The 20683-nt window shown below is 37.3% G+C and overlaps 1 protein-coding gene across 2 annotated transcripts in view; it reads right to left on the bottom strand.

The window, feature by feature from the left end:
• GOLM2 (golgi membrane protein 2) overlaps nucleotides 1-16584 on the bottom strand; it is a 125911-nt gene extending 109327 nt beyond the window's left edge. For both annotated transcript variants that reach the window (XM_079127790.1, XM_079127791.1), the window contains exon 1: nucleotides 15950-16584. In XM_079127790.1, coding sequence (XP_078983916.1) covers nucleotides 15950-16276 — 327 coding nt within the window. In that variant the 5' untranslated portion in view covers nucleotides 16277-16584. The remainder of the gene's footprint in view (nucleotides 1-15949) is intronic.
• Nucleotides 16585-20683: the final 4099 nt, after the last annotated feature.

The raw sequence follows: 20683 nt of genomic DNA, 5'->3' as shown, positions 1-20683 counted from the left end.
CATCCAACAAAGAACGAATACACTTTCTTCTCAGCAGCACATGGATCCTTCTCTAAAATAGACCATGTTTTATGCCACAAAGCTACTGTTAGCAAATACAAGAAGATAGAGATACTACCTTGTACTCTATCAGATCATAATGGATTGAAATTAGAAATAAATGACAGAATAAAAAACAGAAACTTCTCCAATACCTGGAGATTAAATAATACACTATTATATGATGAATGGATAACATAAGACATCAGGAGGGAAACAAAAAAAATTCTTAGAAGTAAACAAGAACAAAGACACATCATATCAAAATCTCTGGGACACTATGAAAGCAGTACTTAGAGGAAGATTAATTTCATGGGGCACATTCAACAAAAGAAGTAGAAATCAACAAATAAACGACTTAACACTACAGCTCAAAGCCCTAGAAAAAGAAGAGCAGACCAACACCAAAAGTAGTAGAAGACAGGAAATAGTTAAAATCAGAGCGGAAATCAACGAAATTGAAACAAAAGAAACAATCAGAAAAATTAACAAAATAAATAGTTGGTTCTTTGAAAAAATAAACAAAATTGATAAATACTTAGCCACACTAACAAAGAGAAAGAGGGAGAACACTCAAATTACTAAAATTTGGAATGAACAAGGAAATATCACAACAGACACGAGTGAAATACAAAACATAATTAGAAGCTATTTTGAAAATCTATACTCCAACAAAACAGAAAACCTCGAAGACATCAACAAGTTTCTAGAGACATACGAATTACCTAAACTGAACGAGGAGGACATACATAACTTAAATAAATCAATTTCAAGCAATGAAATAGAAGAGGTCATCAAAAGCCTACCAACAAAGAAAAGTCCGGGACCAGATGGGTTCTCAGCTGAGTTCTACAAAACCTTTAAAGAAGAGCTCATTCCAATACTCCCCAAAGTATTCCATGAAATAGAAGAGGAGGGAACCCTCCCAAACTCATTCTATGAAGCCAATAACACCCTGATACCTAAACCAGACAGAGACACATCGAGGAAAGAAAATTTCAGACCAATATCCTTAATGAACATCGACGCAAAAATTCTCAACAAAATTTTAGCAAATCGCATACAAAAATATATGAAAAAGATAGTGCACCACGATCAGGTGGGTTTTATCCCAGGGATGCAAGGTTGGTTCAACATCTGGAAATCAATAAACGTAATTCACCATATCAACAGACTTAAAGTTAAGAATCACATGATTATTTCGATAGATGCAGAAAAAGCATTTGATAAAATACAGCATCCCTTCATGCTCAAAACACTAGAAAAAATTGGGGTAGTAGGAACATTTCTTAACATTGTAAAGGCTACCTATGCTAAGCCCATGGCCAATATCATTCTAAATGGTGAAAAACTGAAAGCATTCCCCCTAAAAACTGGAACAAGGCAGGGATGCCCTCTTTCACCACTGCTATTCAACATCGTCCTTGAAACTCTAGCCAAAGCAATTAGACAAGCCAAAGAAATTAAAGGGATACGAATTGGAAAAGAAGAACTCAAACTATCCCTGTTCGCTGATGACATGATTATATATTTAGAGGAACCTGGAAATTCCACCAGAAAACTTTCAGAACTCATAAGTGAATTCAGTAAAGTTGCAGGTTACAAGATCAATGCTCATAAATCCAATGCACTTTTATACATAAGTGATGAATCCTCAGAAAGAGAAATTAGGAAAACTACCCCATTCACAATAGCCTCAAAAAAAATAAAATACTTGGGAATTAATCTCACAAAAGAGGTGAAAGAACTCTGCAATGAGAACTACAGAACACTAAAGAAAAAAATTAAAGAAAACCTTAGAAGATGGAAAGATCTCCCATGTTCTTGGATAGGCAGAATTAATATTGTCAAAATGGCCACACTACCTAAAGTGCTATACAGATTCAATGCAATTAAAATTAAAATCCCAATGATGTACCTTACAGAAATAGAGCAAGCAATTATGAAATTCATCTGGAAGAATAAAAAACTCAAAATAGCTAAAGCAATCCTCAGTAGAAAGAGTGAAGCAGGGGGTATCGCAATGCCAGATCTTCAACTCTACTACAAAGCAATAGTAACAAAAACGGCATGGTATTGGTACCAAAATAGAAAGGTAGATCAGTGGTACAGAATAGAGGACATGGACACAAACCCAAATAAATACAATTTTCTCATACTAGAGAAAGGGGCCAAAAATATGCAATGGAGAAAAGATAGCCTCTTCAACAAATGGTGCTGGGAAAACTGGAAAACCATATGCAACAGAATGAAATTAAACCCCTATCTCTCACCCTGCACAAAACTCAACTCAAAATGGATCAAGGACCTCGGAATCAGACCAGAGACCCTGCATCTTATAGAAGAAAAAGTAGGTCCAAATCTTCAACTTGTTGGCTTAGGACCAGACTTCCTTAACAGGACTCCCATAGCACAAGAAATAAAAGCAAGAATGAACAACTGGGATAGATTCAAACTAAAAAGCTTTCTCTCAGCAAAGGAAACTATCAGTAATGTGAAGAGAGAGCCTACAGAGTGGGAGAATATCTTTGCCACTCATACTTCAGATAGAGTGCTAATTTCCAGAATCTATAAAGAACTCAAAAACTCTACACCAAGAATACAAATAATCCAATGAACGAATGGGCTAAGGAAATGAACAGACACTTCACAGAAGAAGATCTACAAGCAATCAACAGATATATGAAAAAATGTTCAACATCTCTAGTAATAAGAGAAATGCAAATCAAAACTACCCTAAGATTCCATCTCACCCCAATTAGAATGGTGATTATCAAGAACACAAGCAACAATAGGTGTTGGTGAGGATGTGGGGAAAAAGGTACACTCATACACTGCTGGTGGGGTTGCAAATTAGTGCAGCCACTCTGGAAAGCAGTGTGGAGATTCCTCAGAAAGCTTGGAATGGAACCACCATTTGACCCAGCTATCCCACTCCTTGGCCTATACCCAAAGGACTTAAAATCAGCATACTACAGAGATACAGCCACATCAATGTTCACAGCTGCTCAATTCACCATAGCCAGATTGTGGAACCAACCTAGATGCCCTTCAGTTGATGAATGGATAAAGAAACTATGGCATATATATACAATGGAATATTACTCCGCTATGAAGAATGATAAAATTATGGCATTTGCAGGCAAATGGATGAAATTGGAGAATATCATGCTAAGCGAGATAAGCCAATCTCAAAAAACTAAAGGACGAATGATCTCGCTGATAAGTGGATGAGGACATACAATGGGGGGGTGGGAGGGGTTAGCGTTAGGGTTAGGGTTAGGTTTAGGGTTAGGGATAAGGAGGGTGGTAAGAATGGAGGAAGAAAGGACTGTATAGAGGGAAAAGAGGGGTGGAAGGGGTCCGGGGGAAGGGGAAAAAAATAACAGAATGAATCAAACAATATTACCCTAAATAAATTTATGATTACACAAATGGTATGCCTTTATGCCATGTACAGAGAAACAACATGTATCCCATTTATTTACAATAAAAATAAATAAATAAATAAATAAATAAATAAATGAATGAATAAAACAGGGATGGTTAAAAAAATATATTGACTGATCCCTCTATTTTCCACTATCTATAATTCTCCACCTGAAAAAGTAATCATGAATTATGATATGCTGGAAAAAAATGCAGGATTAGAAATCAAGACTTAGGTTTTACTTTCAAAGGCAAATTCTGACTAGTCATGATACTAAAGGCAAATTTATTTTCCTCCAGTACTGGGGATTGAACCCAGGGCCTTGTCTATGCTAGGCAAGCACTCTATCACTGAGCTACAATCCCAGCCCTTTTTTATTTTGAGACAAGGTCTCATTAAGTTGCCCAGGCTGGCCTTGAATTTGGGATCTTCCTGCTTCAGCCTTCAGGGTAGCTGGAATTAAAGGTGTATACCACCATACCTGAATGCGAATCACTTTTAAAAGTTTTTGTCTTCTTGTCTATAAAATTGGAATTGCAAGTCTATTTATGGAACAATTCAATTATACATATCAAATTAACCAACCTTCAAGTCTACTCTTTATTTTTCTTGTTTTAAATTTAGGCCCATGAAGAGGGCCTAAATTATTCTCTTCATTTAAATGCTAAATCAAAGCAGAAAAGCATTTTTGAGATCTTAAATGAACAAAATATCATTCTAGATCTAACATGACATGTTTCAAGGAAATGATATAATCTAAAGCCAGGCATGGTGGAACATGCCAGCAGTCCCAGCAAGGCCAGACTTGGAAACATTACAAACCCCATTAGAAGGAAGGAAGGAATTCTACATATGATAGAAAGATAATGACTTGATTATGGATGGCTTTTACACCAGAATATTTTGATCATGTCTTCCAGAAAAGGTAGCATAATCAGATATGTAGATAATACCTGCAGTAGCCTCAGCACATATTTCTGCAGGCTTTGTTCCAAGAACCAATGCAAACAGCCAAATAAAAATTTACTAAGTCCACACCTATCGGATAATGCCAAATACATAAGTTTTTACAACATTTAGACAAGATTTTTAAAGTTTTATTTTAATTGATAGATAATAGTTGTACAAATTTATGAAGTACAATGTCATGTTTGATACATATATACACTGTGTAATGATCAATTCAGAGTAATCAGCACATCTAACATTTTAGGTGGGGAGACATTAAAAATCCTCTCTTTAGCTACCTAAAAATATATAGTACAGCTGGGCACCATGGTATATGTCTATAATCCCAGTAACTCAGGAGGTTGAAGCAGGAAAATTGCAAGTTGGAGGCCAATCTGGGCAACTCAGTGAGACCCTGTCTCAAAAAAAATTTTTTTAAAGGGCTAAGCATGTAGCTCAGTGGTAAAGTGCCCCTGAGTTCAATCACCAGTACCAAAAATATATACAGTACATTATTATTAACTACAATCATTGTTCTATGCAATAGAATGTCAAAATTTATTCCTTATATCCAACTGTAACTTTGTATCTGTTGACCAACCACTCCTAATCTCCTCTTACTCTCTAGGCTAGATTTTTTCCCTCCAGCAGTGTTGAGGATCAAAACCCAGGCCTCAAGAAGTCCAGGTAAGCACTGTACCACTGAGCTTTACCCCCAGCTCCTCTACACTAGATTTTTATATGCAAAAGATTCACAATGTATATTTGGAAGACAAGAAAAAAGTAGGTCCAATATAATATACAGCTATGGTCACCTGCTCAACAATTATTTATAGTACTCCTCCTTTACTCAGGGTTTCACTTTGCATAGTTTCAATTACCAACAGTCCACCTTAATCCAAAAATATTAAATGAAAAATTCTAGAAAACTAGTTCATAAGTTTTAAACTGTAAGTCATTCTGAGTAGTATGATGAAATTTCACAAGGTCCCACTCCATGCCACCTAGGACATGAATCCAGTGTATCCATGCTATACATACTACCTAGTCACTACTCAGTAGCTATCTGAGTTATCAGATTGACTGTCATAGTACTGCAGTGCTTGTATTCAAGTAACCCTTACAGAGTATCCTAACATTATGTCACAATGCCTATGTCATTTGTCTTGTTTCATCTCATCACAAAAGCACTGTATCATATCATCCCAAGAATGGTAAGGTATAATAAGATATTTTAAGAGTGAGGAAGGGAGGATGAGGAGGCGGACAGAGAGAGAGAGAGAGAGAAACCACATTCACCTAATTTTCATTATTTGGATGGTGGAATGGATTGATGGCAGAGTACTTGCCTAGAATGCATGGTCCTGGTTGTATCCCAGCACAGAAAATAAAACCCCACAACTTTTATATTATAAATATTCTATTTTATTAGTAGTTATTATTGTTAATCTCTGACCATGTCTAATTCATAAATAAAATTCTATCACAGGCATTTACAGGAAGAAAACATAGTATATAGAGAATTTTGTACTAGCTGTCCGTAGTCTCAGGCATACATTGAGTTCTTGAAAAATATCCCCTGTGAATAAGGGGGAACTACTGTTATTAACTCTGTATGAACTGGGTACTCAATACATATGTATATTAAGAGATATGGACTCTATCCTCAAGAATCTTAAAGGGCTGGAGTTGCAACTTAGTGGTTTATCATCCACAAGGGCCTTGGTTCAATCCCTGCATTGGGGGGGGGAGATATATTTATTTATTAACTAATGTTATTTCAAGTATTGTCAAATTACAAAGATAAATAAAACATAGTCCTGCCTCGCTTACAATCTAGTTATGGAGAAGTAATTATAAATAAATAATTACAGCAATATGGTAAGTGCTTTAAAAATGTACAAGATCCAAGATAAATACAGAAGAAGCCTGGGGAGGTCAGCAAGGGCATATACAGGAGGTACTGTTCTAACAGAATTTTAAAAGATAACTAAGAGTTTGCCAAGTGAACAATAAGGAAAAGAGGGAAAGTGACTGAGGTAGAGGCATGAAAGCACAAAACAGATACATCGAAAGATGATCAAATATTAAAAATGCAGGGAATGCACCTCATAGAGGTATAGTAGAATAGTGGTCACTAGAAGTTAGGAAGGGTAATAAGGCAGGAAGGATAAAGGGATGCTGGATGACAGATACCAAAATACAGTTAAATATTAGGAATTAATTGTAGTGTCCCATAGCACATTAAGATAACTATGGTCTACGACAACTTATTATATATTTCAAAATAACTAGAAGACATGTACAGGCCCTGGGTTCAATCCCCAGCACCACAATAAATAAATAAATAGGTTAAATAAATAACAAGCCAGGCATAGTAGCATACACCTGCAATCCTAGCTACTTACCTCCTATTGCCCTTAATGTAGTTCACAAATCCCTTTTGATAATCTGACTCCAGTCTTCCAGTCTAGCATCAATTTTTTTTTTTTTTCCTGGTAGAGAGTACAGAGGATTGAACTCAGGAACACTTAACTACTAAGCCGTATCGCCAGCCCTTTTTGTATTTTATTTAGAGACAGGATCTTCTAAGTTGTTTAGAGCCTCAATAAGTTGCTGAGGCTGGCTTTGAACTCATGATCCTCCTGCCTCAGCCTCCTAAACTGCTGGGATTAAGGTGTGCACCACCACGCCCAGCTATCAATTTTATTCTAGCTCCCACACTCTACATGCTAAACTTTTAGATATTCAAAAACTCCACACTTTCCCCTATACTGTTCTTTGGAACATTTAACACCCTACATTTGGAATGCTTTTCTCCTCTCTCACAAGCTTCTCATGCTTCACCTCATTAAAGACTAAACTTTTTTAGGACTCAATTAAATTCTTTGTCTTCTCCGAAACCATAAATTAGTTAGACCCTCCTGTATCCCCTGCTCAAGTGTAAGTACCCTAATGATAAACAGTGACATGATGCTGTCATTCACTGCAGTATCCACTGCACACAGCACAGAAACTGACCTACAACAGAAACTTGAATATATATGATAAATAAAGAAAGGAGAGTAGGTGGGGCTGGGGCTCAGTGGTAGAGCAATTGCCTCACACATGGTTCTGCCCCCTCGCACATGGGGCACTAGGTTCGATCCTCAGACCACATAAAAATAAATAAAGATACTATGTCCATCTATGACTAAAACTTTTTTAAAAAAGAAAGACATGAAAATAGGATTAAAAATGAAAGCACAAGACATATCAACATTGAGTGGGAGAGGGATTGAATATTCAAGATAATAGGTGTAATTGAAGTTAAGGGACAAAAGTTTTCAGGAGAGATGAGCAATACAAAATGCTAGAAAATTCAAGTTTAATGGTGAAAATGTCAGTCTATCAGATCTTTGCTTAATCATCAAATGAGAAAAGATAAATTTAGATATAAAGAACTGAAATTGTAAGGGGAAAATAAATCATTTTATGTTAAATAGGTATATATCTTATGATTCCACTTACAAAATATTGTAGAGAAAGACAACTAATCTATATGGTAGAAAGCAGAAGAGCTGTTGCCTGAGGCCAGAGGCAGAGTGAAGAAAGACAAACTGAACAAGAAGGAACTTTGGGGGATAGTAAAAATATTCTGTTTCTAATGTTAAACTTATGGAAGTAAGTTTTGAAGTCATTTTTAGAAAACGATCTAGTTTAGCAGAGAGGAAGAATCAGATAAGGAAGGCAAGTAAGCAAAAGCTCTGAGACAGCACTGTTCGAAGAAGGATCTACCTAGCCAGAAACAGTGTAAGAAAGTTAAGTAATGTCAGTTAGAAATAAGAAAGAGACTTGAAGCATTGTGAGAAACTAAAATTAACACATACCCAGACTGAACCTAATAGGAAACCTAGACTTTTAATCCAAGGAAACTTTTAACTCTTTTGAGGAAGAAACTAAAATGGTAGAATCTTAAATCTTCATTCAAAAATTATAAGGAATGGTTTTTCCTGCTTAATGAAGTCATATTTCAAAAAGTATTCTCTTATCACTCTCTTATCACTTTAGTGGACAAAGGTCACATGTCACACTATATTTCATTTCCTCTATGGAATAGGTGGAAGGGAGCTCCTTGAATATCTTTTTACCTTTTCTCTGCATAACTACATCCTAGTCATTGTTGTTTTTTTCTTTAACCTTTATTTATTTTTTAAAATTTTTATGTGGTGCTGAGGCTTGAACCTAGTGCCTCACACATGCTAGGCAAGTGCTCTACCACTGTTCTACAACCCCAGCCCTCAGTCACTGTTTTTGGAGAAGCAGTTTGTTTTATGAGCTCCATAGAACCTCCTGAGATTATCCATAGAACCTCCAATCCCTTATCATGGAAGCAAGAGAAAAGAGACAATATGAAAATAAGAATGGGAGAGAAAAACAACAGCAGGGACATGTTTTTAGATTATTTTAGTAAAGAGCAAGCTCAATATATTTTGTCAACTGAATTAATAATATTTGGGTTTCCTGAGAACAGTACAGATGAAATATGGTCAAGATTAACTATAACAGTGTATACAGAAGAGAAAGAAACTAACATTATTAAATGTCAAGTTTGTAGCAGACAGTTCTCTATATATTTTATTCCACAAATCCTCATGAGTGAAGAAACAGGTTTAAAAGAGATAATACAATGGCACAATTGTTAACTCAGTTCTATTTAAATCTAGAAGATCTTGCTCTTTCCACTAAATTATATTGCCACACAGTATATTATCCTATTAGAGAAGTTACCTAACCAACAAATCAAAAAACTTGAGTATTCATTATATGTTTTCATTTCCTATGAATGCTGTCATAAAGCATCATAAACTGGATAGCTGAGAACAACAGAAATTATCTCACAGATCTGGAAGCTGAAAGTCTAAAATCAAGGTATTGACAAGAGCTTTGCTCTCACTGTGGACTCTAGTAAAAAGGATTCTTCCAGTCCAGGGCATTCCTTGGCAACAATTTCAATCTCTGCTTCCATCTTCCGTGACATGTCTGCGTGTCTCTGTGTCTTTACCTGACATTCTCCTCTCAAATTGTTTTATCTTCTTATACGGACACCAGTCATATTGGATTGGTTCCTACCCTGACTCAACATAACCCCATTTTAACTTGATTAAAAGTGCAAAGACCTATTTCCAAATAAGTTAACATTCACAGGTATCAGGGAATAGGACTTCAACATAATTTTTGGGAAAGACACAAATCAACTCATGACATTTTGCCTTAGGACTAAGAACTATCAGAAACACAAAGGAAAAAATTTAAAGCATTTAAAGTTCCTCAAGAAACTTGAAATTTTGTTAGGACAAGGTCAACACACAAGAAACTGTTATTAAAAAAATGAACAAAACATATTAGACAGTTCAAACAATAAACTTAAATTGTATATAAAGCAGGAAAAGCTGACAGGCATGTGTGCATGCCTGTAATCCCAGGTGCTTTGTAGGTCAAAGCAGGTAGACTTCAAGTTTGAGAGTAGCCTCGGGAACTTACTCTTACTGAAAATGAAAAATAAAAAGGACTGGGGATGTAGCTCAGTTGTATAGTACCTCTGGGTTCAATCCCCAGTACCAAAAGAAAGAAAAAGAAGGAAAAGTATGCTCTGGGTCAGAAGTCCCAGGGGCTTTGTGGCATATATACATGGATCAGAGGATAGATAAAACATTAATAGAATAGATACATAAAAAAGAGGCAAGAGGCAGAAACAAAGGCACAAAAACACAAAATAATATGACACGAAAAGACAGGAGGGGAGACAAAAGCAAGCAAAGCAACTTGTCTGGAACAGTCTAGGTCAGGAGCTAATAGAAGACAACACTAGCTGAAGTCATTCTATGGAAGATATCAAAGATTACATAGCAGAACTTTGACGATGCAGCCACTCTATCTACATAAAACCCTTATCTTCTTTTGGTGGGAGTGGCAGGGTACTGGGGATTAAACCCAGAGCCTTGGACAAACTAGACAAGTGCTCTACCACTAAGCTATATTCCCAGCCTCTGATACAGTCTCTCTGAAAGTAAGATTTGAGGAAAATCAGGTTTGCTTAAAATCCGATTTTCCTGCAGGTTAGCTCCAAGAAATGGAGACCAAGGGCTGAGGTTGTAGCTCAGTGGCAGAATGCTTGCTTAGCACATGTAAGGCACTTAGCACCACATAAAAATAAATAAATAAAATATAGGCATTGTGTCCATTTACAATTTAAAAACTATTTTTTTAAAAAATAATCATTTGATATGACATGGTGAAGAAACCAAAAATAATACCAAAATTTCTAACCTCAATCTTAATAATGGTTGCAGCATAAATACCACTTATAGAAACCAAGAAGGGGGGATGGGGATATAGCTCAGTGGGTAGAGTGCTTGCCTTGCAAGCATAAGGCCCTGGGTTCAATCCCCAGCATCGCAAAAAAAAAAAAAAAAAAAGAAACCAAGAAGGCAGGAAAAGGAGTTTGGGAAGAAGGAAGGTATCAGTTAAGTATGATTTATGAATAACGTGAAGTAGCAATTAAATTACACCTAGAACTGGACCAGATTATGTCTGGTGAGGTAGAGGTAAAGGTTCAAACCATTACGTGTGACATATTCAAAGAACTGTGATACCTGATCCTCAAATTACAGTACAGAGGAACTGGTAGGTTCCAGGGAGTTAGCTAAAACAACCAGGGGTGAAGCCAACTAAGCCTGTCTAAAAATGGACCCGGAAATGGGGCTTGGGGGTGGGAGTCAGATGCCAAGAGCAAAGGGTGACGCAGGTACTAGAGCTGGAACCAGATCTTGGGCAAGAATACAGAGCCCCATCCTGGAAAGAAGGCAGGACAGAAATAAGGAAGTATCTGTAGAATAATATAATAACTTACAGTATTTACTGAACCTTTTTTATTCACTATGCAGTAGGTACTATTTTAAGAATTCTAATTAATTTACTCATTTAAACTTCACGAGAATGGGAAAGGTTATTATTATTATCTCATTCTAGAGATGAGGATACTGAGGCACTGAGAAGTAATGTGCCAGAGGTCATACATACATTAAATAGCAGTCAGGATTTGAACCTAGGTGAGTATCTACTATATGCGAGGATTTTTACACATACATATTTGGCATGTGAATAAGTGTTGTACACATGTATACACACACCCACACACACACACAATAAAGACTTTTTGGGGAAAAAATGTAATATGCTTCTTATTCTCTTTTCTGGGACATGACCTTTTCTCCACTCAACTAAAGGTATACTCTAACTCAAGGAGAATTGTGGTAGTTAAAGAGAAAAGAGGTCATTTATTGTTATCAGCTTCAGACATCAAAACTTAACTTTCATATGTGTGTTTGTTTCCCATAGGACTTTTTTTTTTTCTTTTAAGCTAAACTGAGTTGCCCCAATTTCACATGTTGAAGTCCCAAAGCCCAGAACTTCAGAATGTAACCATATTAGAGACAAGATCTTTAAAGAGGTAATCAAATTAAAATGAGGCCATTAGTATAGGACCTTTAGACCCCTGTCTAAGAAGACAAAGAGACACCAGGGATGTAAATGCACAGAGGGAGCACTCTATAAGGACAAAGTAGCAAAAAGGCAGCCATCTGCAAGCCAAGGAGAGAGATCTCAGAGGAAACCAACTTTGCCAGCACCTAACCTCCACAACTATGAGAAAACCAAGTTCTGTTGTTTAGGCAACTAGTCTGTGGTATTTTGTAATGGCAGCCCTAGCAAACTTCTATGCCCCTACATGCTGAAACCCTTTATAGGAAAGGCAAATAAAAAATTTGAAGGAACCCAGAGAAATGGATTTTGTTTCTTACTTTCCTGGACAACAATAGAAACAATTTCAAGCTCCCTTATTCTGTGTTTAGTAGACTAGTAACAGATTGAAAACGGCAGTATAACATAATAAATTGGAAGAAACAAATATCTTTCTGCTTCCTGTGGAGCAGGGATTCCTAGATTTCCAAAGATAGCGTGACAGTAGCAGTGGGGATATCTAGCACCCAGATCTGAGTTTCTAATGCCATTCTCCAGTAAAGGGACCTAGAACTCCCTGGAGAAATGGCTGACCTAGGAATAAAGTAGAAAGTATACCAGATGAACCTAGAGAATGTTAGAGTGTCAAAAAGTAGGGAAGGGGTATGTGACAAGGCAACTGGGTATGGTGTGTGTGCAAACTCTACTTTCTGGCATATAAAAGTAAGGAAAGGAAATAGGAGCCAACTGAAGGAGCTCTTCTACAGTCAGAGCTGGAACAATGTGGGCAACAACAAAAAAATAAAGTAGCACTGGATTATAGTCCAAAGTATAAAATAAATATCCACAAGTCCACAGTGATACAAATAAATGAATGAATAAATTAACATGTCAAAGAGAAGAGACAAATCTCTAGGGGAGAATTCCAAATAGTTTATGTAGATATCCTGCCCTTAAATACAAACATAACTCACTATTCTTTAATCATTAAGTGTGGCTGGACATAATGAATTTCTTCTAAAGTATAAAGACAGGGAAGGGAGGAAAAAAAGTAACTTCACAATGAAGAAGGCTGATAAGCACTACCTCAAGCCAGGTGATAATGGTTAATATCAATTGTGATATAAGTCATGAAAGATGTAACTGTGATATAATGTGATAAGATTGATACTTTACGGTCTTTTTTTCCAAAAATCATAACTTGAGTCTAAACCTGAGAAAAGAATCAGACAAATTCCAGTTGAGGGAAATTGTACAAAATACCTGATCGGTAATCCTCAAAACTGTCAAGGTCATTAAAAACAAAGAAAATCTGGAAAAGAGTCACAACTAAAAGCAACTTAAGAAGTCAGGATGACTAAAAGTAATAGGTACCATGATTGGGATCCTAGAACAGAAAAAGGACATGAAATCTGGATAAAGTAATAGTCCTGAGTTAGTCACAACATACCAATACTGGTCTATTAATTTTAACAAATGTGCCACTCTAATGTAAGATATTAATAATAACAATAAGGGAAACTGGGTATGGAAAATAAGGAAATACCTTGTGCTATCTTCACAATTTTCTAGATCTAAAACTTTTATTAAAAAAAAAAAAAAAAAAAAAAAAACAGACCAAGACTATTCTTTTTGGGGTAGCTCATAGCCTCCCCAAGAACATTCATAAGCACTCCAACAAAAATGTCATAGTTAGCTCAAAATATGTAATTGGCCTATCAGCAGGAGATAAGAGGTTTGTGCTCCAACTGCATAGAATATTGGCCAAACCTTAAAAGTAGTTAAGATACCTAGGGCAACATTCCCCATATTAGTGTGCTTTGCTACATTATTCTATATCATGGTTATAGTAGGCCACGAAAATAGTAAACTGTGCTCAAATAAACTAAGAAAGACTGGGCTAAACAAAATTAAATAGACTTCTTTACTAGTAGATTTCTCAGAGCCTTTATAATCTACAAGCATTATGAACTTTAAGAGGTAGATACACTACTTAGGATTTCCAAAAATGTTTTCCTTTTTTCTCTTGACCACCCAGAAACAATTCCAAGAACAGTATTCTGTTTAATACCACTTTGGGAAATACTGCTGTAAGGGGAAAACAACGGTCCAAGATTGGAGTGGTTGGGGAAAAAGAAAAAAAATACAAAAAAACAGCAAAGAATACAGTGAAGAAAAAAACAGGAAGAGAATCTGAAGACAGCAATATTACAGAAGCAAGAGAAGAGAGTTTTCAAAAAGCTAACAATAAGAGGACCAAACAAAATAGTAAATAAACTGAGAATCATAATATTCTTTGACTTTGACAAGGATTACTGTCACTTGTGACCTTCCATGAATAGCTTCAGAAAAGGGAAAAAAAGAAGTGGCAAATAATATTTTAAAAGAGTAGGATGGAGATGAAAAAAGAGGAAGAAGTACACAAATAGACCACCAATAACTTGAGTAAGTAGTTAAGGTAAAAAAAAGAAATTAGTTGTTAGAGAAAAGGGAGTATATATAGAAATTTTAAAATTTAGAAATGGGGACACCTGCACCTGGTTGAAGGTAAAACATGAAAATCGACTGAAAGAGACTGCAACAGTCTAATAGATAAAAGAAATGGAATCCAGGGTATATACTAGGAAGGAAAAAAAAAAAAAAAAAAAAAAACTCATCTTTCCCCAAGTTTAGAGATAAGAATTTAAATAATGCTTAAACATTCCAAGTCTGAAGACCTCATTTAATGCTCTGAAACTGCACAGTTTTCTGCCTTCTCTACCCAAGACAGTTATTCAGTCTTTAGAATTTGAAGTGTAATAAGTACATACATTTGCTGATCCTTTGTCGTTTTCAGAGGATATCTTATCTTATAGTGAAGAGGAGGGAGAAATAGGGAAACACCCAAGGGCATCAAGCTTATTAAATAAAGAGGAGGTAGAGACCAATGACAAGAGGAAAGTTGGGAACTCACAGAGATTTTTACTGATTTACTATGAAAGATTTTGATACACAAAGTAAAAATGTATAATGGAAACAAAAAAGGGGAAGATTACTAAAGAGTTCAGAAAAAGAGGTATCTACTATCCCATCAGAAATATGCACAACTCTGCTATACCAAAAGAAGTTGTGTAAATCACAAATTCTTAGTACATCTAGTAATATAATGATGACAAAGACAAAGACTATTTATTTAGTAGCAGGCATGGTAAGTCCAGTTTTAAACTTTTTAAACTTAAAACTTGTTTTAATACAAAGTTTTTTGGTATTCTACATAAACACCAATTACAATTCTGAAGCATACACAATTTCTTTTTATTTTATTTCAAGAACAATGAGGAAACAGACATGAGATTATGTTGCTTAGGACTTAGTTTTAGATTTTACCATTTTGGCTAATTTCGTTAACAATTCAAATTGAGTATATAATAACAGATTAACCAAGTCTAAGTCACAAATGTGGCTCAGACATGGCTCCAGGACCCATTTATCAAAAAAATTGTGATCACAAAAAGGCAGTAATAGCTGATTCTTTCGTTGATACACAAACCTATAGAGAATTAAGAAGTCATGTTGCTTAAAAAAATTTGTGTGTGTGCGTGTGTGTGTCTCACACACAGTAAGGAGTAAAAGGAGGCACCTTTCTTAAAATAAGAAATTATTATTGATCTGTGTGCACAGAATAAGGATGAGACAACAATACCCACCAAACCTGGCAGTCTCCAGATGTGTGTCTGTGAACATAAGGCGGCCACACAGGCCAGATGATTACCATTGCCAGCTCAGCAGTTGAGCCTGGAGAAAAGGCGGCAACCATACACAGGTCAAGTTCTGTTTTTTGAGAACCAGAACCTACAGTCAGTCTCTGGCAGGGACTAGAGACTGTGGCATTAATAAACCAGGATAGGTCTGACAGAAGCAGGGTTTGCGAGGCAAAAGGAGCTTTCCAGGGCTGCAGTCCTAGAAGTGATAAGGTTACCGCTGGTGGGCTTAAACCCCCACAGGAACTGAAAGAAAAACGATGGGGATTGAGGGGAAAAAGCTCGTCCTTACCTTGTCATCCTCACATCTCTTACCCAGGCCCTCCTTGGCCTGCAGCCGGCTACTGAGACGGCCGTAGTCGGCCTCCTTCTGGTCAATCTGTTTCTTGTGTGTGTCCACTAAGAGCAAGAGGTCCGAATTGCGCTTCTCCAGACGCCCGCGGGCCACCTCAGTGCGCTGGACCTGGCCCTGCAGCTCGGCCACCTCCTCCTGAAGCAGTACGTGGCGGGAGGAGATGCTCCAGTAATTGAAGGCGAGGACGATGATCACTACTAGCAGCACCACCAGCACGAAGGAGGGCAGGCGGCCAGCCCGCCGGTTGGCCCCAAAGCCCACCATGAGGCCGAACAGGGCTCTGCCTGGGGGACTCGCCACCCGCACCTGCGAGCAAAAGCTCAGGCCTTGGCTACGGGGTTGCACCCCGGACGCGGCCCCAGGGCCGGCAGAAGCAGGAGGCGGTCTGATCCGCTCGCGGGCTAGCTGGAGAAGGGGGCGGGGCCGCAAGCTGCAGGTCCCTTCCCCGCCCCCCCTCCTCAAAGCAGGCCAAAGCGCGTGCCGGAGGTTTTGAACCCAACCCAGCACCAGTCGCAGGAAACCAGGAGGACCCAAATGCCCGCGCCCGGGCCCAACACCTCAGGATTGGGGGGCGGGGGAAAGAGCCGGAAGGAGGCGGATGTACTCTGGCCCCGCCCACCGACTGGGGCTGGGTCGCCTAGGGGGCCATTTGCTAGTTTCCGCCGACGCCCCCTCTTCTCGCGAGAAAGTGGGCTTCCTCTCGTCCCCCTTGCAGTTTTATCTCGCGAGGGTTATCTCTGGTAGATAACGTGCGATGTTAAATTTGGCGATCTGGGGGCCGTCTTGTACCTGGGTGGGAGTGTCGAGTGCAGTTCCCTGCTCGATTTCCTTGTTCCAGTGTCTAGGGAATTCCTGACTTCGACTGGTCCTCGTGAGGGTTTTTGTCTTTGAGGACATCTAGGGGTGCGACCGCGAAGTAGGTAAAGCAGTAGGTGAGCTGCAGCCAGAAACAGGTGACTAGAAGGGTTTTGTTGCAGAGGAAGGACTATAAAATACGATGCCCCGAAGACATTACGGGGAAAAGCAGGAGATCATAAGCTTTAGGATTGAAAGGTGGTGCCAGTCTGGTTTCCAAGGTTACAGCTTTCATGATCCGAAAAAATTTAAGAGTAGTGAGATCCTATTTTTAAACGCACTACTTTTTTTTTTTTTTTTTTTTTTTTTTTTTTTTTTGCCTCAACAGGGTTTCCAAATACACAGTCCAAAAGCTGCCCTCAATGAATAGTAACTAATGCACCGTTAATGACAGGGAACACGTTCTGGGTTACGAACAATAGCTGTCTTACGAGATGTTTCTGCACGCCTCGTCTCACCCTCTCAACAACACAGTTTTGCAGCTCAGAAATCCAAAAAAACGAAGACGTTCAAAAACTTTCTCAAAAGTCCTATATCTTGTTTGAAAGTTAGTCTTGAATTCATATCACTAGACTCTGCATTATATCAGGCTAGCTGTTGTTATATGTGCAGTGTTAATTTCATTGATGCAGAGAAAGCCCTGCATATTTCCTTTGTATGTGTATTAAAAATTAAAAGTTGCTGGCTCTCGCCTGTTTTAAAAAGAGGATGGAGTTGCTTTATCAGTAACTGCCACCAGCATAAAACCTCAAGAACACAAAAACTGGTATTTTCATTCAAATCAAGTGGCACAATTCTGAAGCAAAAAGACTTTTTATCTTTGAATAATTCTTCTGTGCTTCCAGTTCATTGCTAAAATAGTTACTTGTCTTGCAGCTTACAAAAATTATTGAACCTTGAAAGAGGAATGCTTTCTCTCAAATACTGTAGAGAAAAATAAGTAACATCAAAATTATTAATAGTTAATTCATGTCAAAGTTGAGCTTTTTGCTCTGGCTTCCTAATATCTAAAGAATCCTCTCCACTATGAGAAAGCAAGCAGACTGGCAAAAAGAAGCAAGGCAAAAGTGGGAACTCAGAAACCCTCTCACCCATACTTTTCTCAACTCACATTGACCTTACTTTGCTCATCTAAGAGTTGAAAATTAATCCATTAAGTAATGTTAACTTTTTTAAATGTTAACTCCAAGAATTTTTTTAAAATATTTTTTAGATGTTGACGGAACTTTATTTTATTCATTTATTTATATGTGGTGCTGAGACTCAAACCCAGTGCCTCACACATGCTAGGCAAGCACTCTACCACTGAACCACATCCCCAGCCCCCAAGAATTTTTTTTAATGTGGGATCCTAACAGTACTAAAAGTATATTTTACAAAACATATGTTCAAACATTTCTTCGACAGGTATTTAAAAGCACTATTTGGTACTATTATTCTATTTACAGATGCAGAAATAATTTGTCCAATGTTATACATCTAATAAATGGCAAAGCCAAAGTTTAAAAGTCAATCCTCTTTTCACTCTTCCAGAAAGATTTTTTGTTTGTTTTTTGGTAGGTATTAGGGATTGAACCCAAGGGTGCTTTACCCCTGAGCTACATCCCCAGCCCTTTTAGTTTTTTTTAATTTTGAGGCAATGTTTCCCTAAGTTGCCCAGGCCACAAACTAGCGATCATCTTGCCTCAGTTTCCTGAATACCTGGCATACATCGCCTGGTGTCCAGCTTTTTTTTTTTTTTCCCTTTTTTGATGGTTACCTCACCAACTTTTTCCCCCTAGTAATGAGTCCAATCCAAATATCACCAAGACAGTATATAAGTGTTTTCATATAAGCAGTTATGGATTAGGTATTAAATAAATTAAGGTAAAAGTCAATTCCTTAAGCCAGGTAATCAAAATTAATAGTGATATATCTCATTGACAGTATATCCCTGATATGACATGATGATGATAACACTCTGTGGTCTTCCTCTCAAAACCTCATAAGCCCCAGTCTGATCATGAGAAAATCATCAAACAAATTCAACTTGAGGGATATTGTACAAAGTACCTGACCAATACTCCTCAAAATTGTTAAGGTGGGCTGGAGATGTAGCTCAGTGTTGGAGCATTTGTTTAGCATGCATAAGGCCCTGAGTTTAATTCCCAGCCCAGCAAAACAAACCAAAAAGCAAAAACTGTCAAGATCATCAAAAACAAAGAAAATCTGAAAAACTGTGACAAACCAAAAGAAGCCTCAAGAGACATGACTAAATGCAATATTGTATTCTGGGTGAGATCCTGGAACACAATAAGGACATTAGATAAAAACTAAAATAGTTTGAATAAAATATATACTTTAATATATCAGTATTAGTTCATTGTCACAAATGTACCACAGTAATATAGAAAGTTAATAAAGAGGGAAATTGCAGGTGAGGTATAAAGAAATTCTGTGTGTCATTTTCATAATTTTTCTGTAGATCTATAATTATCCTAAAATTTTAAACAATTTGAAACCATTTTTAAAAGTTAATTCCTATCTTTTAAGATACCAAGTATAGATGTTAATATAATTAACTGGAAAGGCAGTATAACCATAGATAAAGTTTTAAGATTTAATTAGAGGCTAAGAATCTATTATAGAGTAGCAAGTGAGTTTGAAATGTGGGAAACTTGTATTTGGGTGGAGTCTTTTTTAAAGGCAAAAATCATGTCATTTGTTTCTTTTCTGTAATCTTTCTCATCCTTTCTCCAGTCAGAAACACTATTTGGCATATATTATCTCCAATGTATTTGATTTGTGAAAAGTTTGATATCATGGAGCTGGGCAGAGGAGTGAATTACTTTCTAGATTATTCCTCAATATTTAGGACTAGGTTAGAGAATGTGGCAATTCACAGAAATACCAAATACACATGTATTATACAAGGTTCTTTCTAGTATAAATGAAAATACCCTAAACCTGCACTAGATTAAAAAATAAAGATATTTTTACGATACTAGGATAATTCACAATACTATTGGAAGAGCATCAGGAACCAGGGACCTACCAGAGATTTGATGCTTCCAGTTCTCTCAGTTTTTCTTTCTTCCTTCTACTTGACTTAATTCTCTCCTAATTCAGATGATCCTTTTCCTTGTAGACAGGAAATAAGGCCATAGCATTCCTGACTTTTTATGATTTGAGAGACAAGGGAGGTTGTCTCTCAGCTCTCAGTACAAAAATTACCAAAGAAGGATCCTGATTGTCCAAGTCTGATTGCGAACCCTTCATTGTACACCATCACTATGGCCAGGGACGAGATATTATGATTGGTCCAGTATATGACACTCCTATGTAGTCCATGGGCAATCCGTTACCAAGAAACAGAGTATGGGGTAGACAAAAACAATAACTGAATTTTTTCTTCAGATATATTAATTACCTCTCTTCTGATTAGGAACAGTTAATGATCCAATGATTCTGTGGTGTCATAGGTTGGGTCCCCCAGGAAACAGACTCTAAAATGGAGATTAGTAAAAGCAAGATTTTTAGAGCATGTTCTTGGGATCATCACCTGAAGAAGAAAAGGGAAGGGAAGAAAACAGGATGGGCAGAGAGAGAAGTCCGGATGCTCTGCAGTGTCAATGAGTTTTAGCAAACTCCTTGTAGAGCTCTGAAGCCAGAATGATCCTTCAGAATTGTCCTGCTTTGGAGGGACTCAGGCTTCTATATCCCCACATTGACCTGATTAGAATAACTAGGGGGATAAGAGCAAATAGACTATATGCTCTATACTATAGACTATATACTATAGACTATAGGCTATAGTAACATGCCTGAATTGCTGGA

This window comes from Sciurus vulgaris (assembly GCF_902686455.1).
Source record: "Sciurus vulgaris genome assembly, chromosome: 2".
In the NCBI taxonomy this organism is placed as follows: domain Eukaryota; kingdom Metazoa; phylum Chordata; class Mammalia; order Rodentia; family Sciuridae; genus Sciurus; species Sciurus vulgaris.
This window is presented reverse-complemented; position numbering and strand designations above follow the sequence as displayed.